A 4,160-nucleotide genomic window follows, 5' to 3' on the forward strand; every position below is an offset into this window, starting at 1 on the left:
ATTAGCCACCTCATGGCCCGGCCCCCCACCCCTCCTGCCCCCGCCGCCCTGCCCTACTCCCTCACCCCAGGCTCACCCCGGTCCATCAGGTGATCTATCCGCTCCTGACTGTTCATCTTCAGATGGTAGTTGCAGCCGAAGCAGATGTGGTGGTGCTCCTTCAGGTGCTTTATGTAGAGGATCACCCCGCACTTGTCGCAGCGCGTCCAGAGACCCTTGCTGCGGTCGACCGGCTTGGTGCCCTTCTCGGCGGCGGCGTCCGCGGCGGAGGCCGCGGGGGCGGCGGCGACGCCGACCGGGCGGGATATGATGGGGTTGCCGTCGGCTGCGGCCGCGCGCGGCGCGGCGGGGCTGCGTCGGGGCGCCGGCGGCGCGGCCGGGTGCGGGCGGCCGTGCGGCGCGGCTGGCTGGGGAGGGGCGGCGGGGGAATGCGTGTGGGGCGGGAGGCGGCGGGATGGGCCAGTGGGCTGCTGAGGCAAAGGGGGCCCAAGGGCGATGCGTCTGGTGTGTGAAATGCAAATGCAGAGCAGGGGCATGCTGATGTGTGCTATGCTGCACAATCCATGAGGTGCGACAGGCACCATAAGAAGTGAAGATTTTTGCCACACGACACACTGGCTTCTGGCTGCGCGCAACAGGCCAGCAGATGCTGCTATGGCAGTGCTTGCTGTTGCGACGCAGCAACACCGTCCCCGCCAGGGTGGCACCGCGCCACGCCGCTGGTACCGCACGCTGGCCATGAGCCTCATACTGTATGAACGTGTATCATATGCATCTGAATATCCAAGCTACGCAATGGAGCTCACGCATGCCGTGTTGATTGCTCTGAAATCACGGCGAAACGCTGTGACCACCCCGCGCGATGGGTCCCTGCAATCCACAACATGGGCAAGCCGAAGTTTTTCTGCGACTCACCTGCACACGGGACGCCGTACCCGCGCTACTGGACAAGGAGTTCATCGTTGTATTGGGTGCTTGAGCCGCGCACTGAGGGTGCTGACAAGCGCATACCCTTTGCCAAAACTGTACTTATCCACTTGGCCCTCTGTCAAGTATGTGAGTGTGTGTGCGCGATCACTGCAGCAGTCGCAGCTGCGCGATCTGGTCAAAGACCCGCCTTCCAACGCACTTCTATTCCGTATGCGCAAATGGGGTTGCTGCCACAACAGAATACGAGCTAAAACACAATTATGAGATGATGTACATGTCATGGAGGGAACCTTTGTGCTCATTTGTTGCGGCCATGTAAGTACGGTATGCTGGTGTAGGCACGCCCATCAACGGGCCAACAGCAGCGCCCACGCGGCAAGGCTTGCCTTGTGCTTGAGCTGTCATCACATAAGCAGCTTGGGGTTTAGTATGGACAGGGCGCACCTGTTCTCTGAACCCCATCTCTCCCGGCATGTTTGCAAGGGACGCAGCAGTTTGTCTGCGCGCATAGCGCCGCCCTGACGTGTGCACTGCGCGGATGCGCTGCAGCGGCCTGCTCAGATAAATAGATAAGTTACTCATGCCATAGCATCACTGCCATCGGCCTGCTCAATTGCATGCATGTATAAACCTGAGCACGTTACACCACGACAAAGTAAATGAGCTGAACGCCAGTAACAGCAGGCGGTCCCATGCCAACGCCGCGCCACCGACTGGGAATCCCGGCATGCAGCTCGCGCACGCCTCACAGCTCAGCCGTCACGCACGCTGTCAGCAGGCCCAGCCTCCGGCTGAGCTTGACGCTCGTCACCCTGCCGCCCGCGCAGCCCTCAGGCAGCGCCACCACAAAGCGCTCCTCCACGGCCGCCCCCGCGCCCCCGCCGCCGCCCTGCTTGGGCGTCACCGTCACCGCCAGGGCGCCCCCTTCGACACGTGCAGTGATGTCAGCCTCCAACGCGGCGGGCAGCGGCCCTGGGGCCAGCACATCCACGGCGGCGCCGGCGCCGCCAGCAGCATGGCACGCCTGGCCCCGCCACTCCCTCTCGCCGGCCGGCGCCGCCGCCGCCAAGCGCCAGGTGAGCTCACGCAGCAGGTCCATGTCTAGGGCCTCCAGGGCAGGCGGCGGTGCCGCCAGCGGCCGCCACGCGGCTGAAGCAGCAGGCACGGCCTCGCGCCGCAGGGTGCAAAGCTTCGCCGACTGCCCCACCGCGACCAGAGCGGTCGCTGCCGCGCCGACGTCGCTCAGCACGCAAAGCGTGACGTGCAGGGAGCCCGCAGCCCCGCTCGCCGCGGCCTCGGGCGTCAGCCAGTGCGCAGTCGCGGCGTCCTCATCGTACGCAAACGAGCACACCAGGTGCTGCAGCTCCTTGAAAGCCACCGGCTGCCCGGCCACGAGTGGCTCTTGGCTCACCGCCAGCAGCAGCGGCGCGTCAGGTTTGTACTGCCACAGCGCAGTGCCGGGCTTGGCCGGGTACGTCACCCGCACCAGCGGCCCGGACGCGCTCCCCGCCTGCGCCCCCACGTGTGTCAGCAGCTCGGCCTCAAATAGGCGCGCAGGGATGACGCCGCCGCCGCCGGCCGCGGCCGCGATCAGCGCGCGGAGCAGGTCGGGTGCGTGGTCGGGCGCGGCGAGCGCGAGCAGCTGCGCCAGCGCCAGCGGCGCCGCCTCATCCAAAGCGCCGGTCACTGCGGTGGAACAGCGTGCCGGGCATGAGCAGGTGTATGGGCCGCTGCGCCTTTAGCGTCCATAGCCGGCGCCACGCCGGGAACTGGTACAGCGCAGCCCTGCAAAAAGAGCTTCCCCGTTCCAGATGCGCATTGTTTGGCTACCATCAGCCCTGCAAAAAGCCCTGTCGGTCCATGCCATCAGCAAGCTTTCAAGGCATGCAGCCAGTCACCATGCGACTGCTGACGCCGCGGGGGAGCTTTGGTTCCTCCCTCGCACCTGGCAAAGCGGTGGCGTGCTTTGACACAAGCCGCTGAAAAGCGGGCAGCAGGTCCAGAAGCAGGCCGCCCGCGGTGACGCCGCCGCTGCCGCTCGGCGGCGCCGGCGCCCACTCGGCCCGCAGGGCGCCCCGGCCGGCGGGCAGCGGCGCGGCACCCGCCAGCCGCAGGCCAAACAGCCGCTCCAGCAGGGGCAGCGGCAGGCCGGCGAGCGCGTCGGCCACAAACGCGCCGAGGCCGAGAGAAGGGTTGCGCAGGCGCGCCGCCTGCCACGCCACCATGCTCTCCGTCCGCAGCCGCGCGTGGGGCGCGGGCGACAGCAGCGGCACAGCCGCCAGCAGCAGCGCCGGCAGCGAGACGTAGTCCGCCACGTTGCTGCAGTCGATGTAGTCAAAGGTTTGACTGCCCAGCTGCAGGCCGCCGCCGTCGAAGCCGCCGCTGCAGCTGGCGTCGCCCGGCTGCTCTGGCGGCGCTGATGTCATCACGGCCAGGATGTCTCCAGGCACTAGCGTGACCACCGCCCGCCCGGACCGCAGGGCCTCGCGGGTCGCCTCCAGCTGCGGCCGCAGCGTCGCGAGCAGCTGCGCGGCGGCCGGCGCCTTCGGCGGCCCGCTGCGCGGCACGGCTCGGAAGATGGACGACGAGAAGTAGCCTGGTGGCATATGTAGAGGCACAAAGTATGAAGTTGTGTTGGGCAGGTTGAGGGGTTGGGAGGTTGTGAGCAGCGGTATCAAAAGGCTACATAGCCACATATGCATTGGGAGACAGGAAGGGGAGGGGCGTGCCGGCCCAAGCAGCCTGTCGTGTTGCCAAGGTCATTGCAGGCGGTCATGCCCACAGCACCAGCACCTGCTCGCTCCCTGGCCTGGCACAAGCCTGGACTCAAGCCGTTGCCCTTGCCCCTTGCTGCGAATCCCCGCCAGCCAGCCCAGCTCCGACTGCGGCTGGCAGAGTTGGGACCCAAGTGCCGCCTAGGCCCCCGGCACCCCCTGGCAACAACCCCAGCAATCGGCCCCAGCCAAAAGACCCACCGGTGTACTGCAGGTCTGGCGCGCTGAGCATGGTGACATTGGCGGCTGTCGGCGCGCCGCCCCCCAAATCCAGCCTGCCCGACCTCACGTACTCCTTGACTTCCGCCTTCACTTTTGGGGGCGCCTCCCCGACGGCCTCGAGCGACAGCCACACGGCTCCCACCGACGCCGCTTCCGCAAAGTCGTCGACCGCGCGGGACCGGCGCTCCAGCAGCTCGCTCAGCGGCATCTCGCACCCCGCCCACGCGCGTATGG

The 4,160-nt window shown here is 67.1% G+C and overlaps 2 protein-coding genes across 2 annotated transcripts; both read right to left on the reverse strand.

Moving 5' to 3' along the window:
* Positions 1-53: 53 nt before the first annotated feature.
* On the reverse strand, positions 54-960 carry MNEG_13921 (Acetyl-coenzyme A carboxylase carboxyltransferase subunit beta; the record flags this gene model as incomplete). Its single annotated transcript, XM_014037606.1, has 2 exons — positions 54-407; positions 916-960. 2 exons carry the CDS (start codon positions 958-960, stop codon positions 54-56), a joined length of 399 nt encoding a protein of 132 aa, XP_013893060.1.
* A 715-nt stretch (positions 961-1,675) lies between these two features.
* On the reverse strand, positions 1,676-4,134 carry MNEG_13922 (hypothetical protein; the record flags this gene model as incomplete). Its single annotated transcript, XM_014037607.1, has 3 exons — positions 1,676-2,616; positions 2,876-3,526; positions 3,906-4,134. The coding sequence occupies 3 exons, from the start codon at positions 4,132-4,134 to the stop codon at positions 1,676-1,678; spliced, it is 1,821 nt and encodes a 606-aa protein (XP_013893061.1).
* Positions 4,135-4,160: the final 26 nt, after the last annotated feature.

This window comes from Monoraphidium neglectum (assembly GCF_000611645.1).
Source record: "Monoraphidium neglectum strain SAG 48.87 unplaced genomic scaffold scaffold04134, whole genome shotgun sequence".
NCBI classification, from domain to species: Eukaryota; Viridiplantae; Chlorophyta; class Chlorophyceae; order Sphaeropleales; family Selenastraceae; genus Monoraphidium; species Monoraphidium neglectum.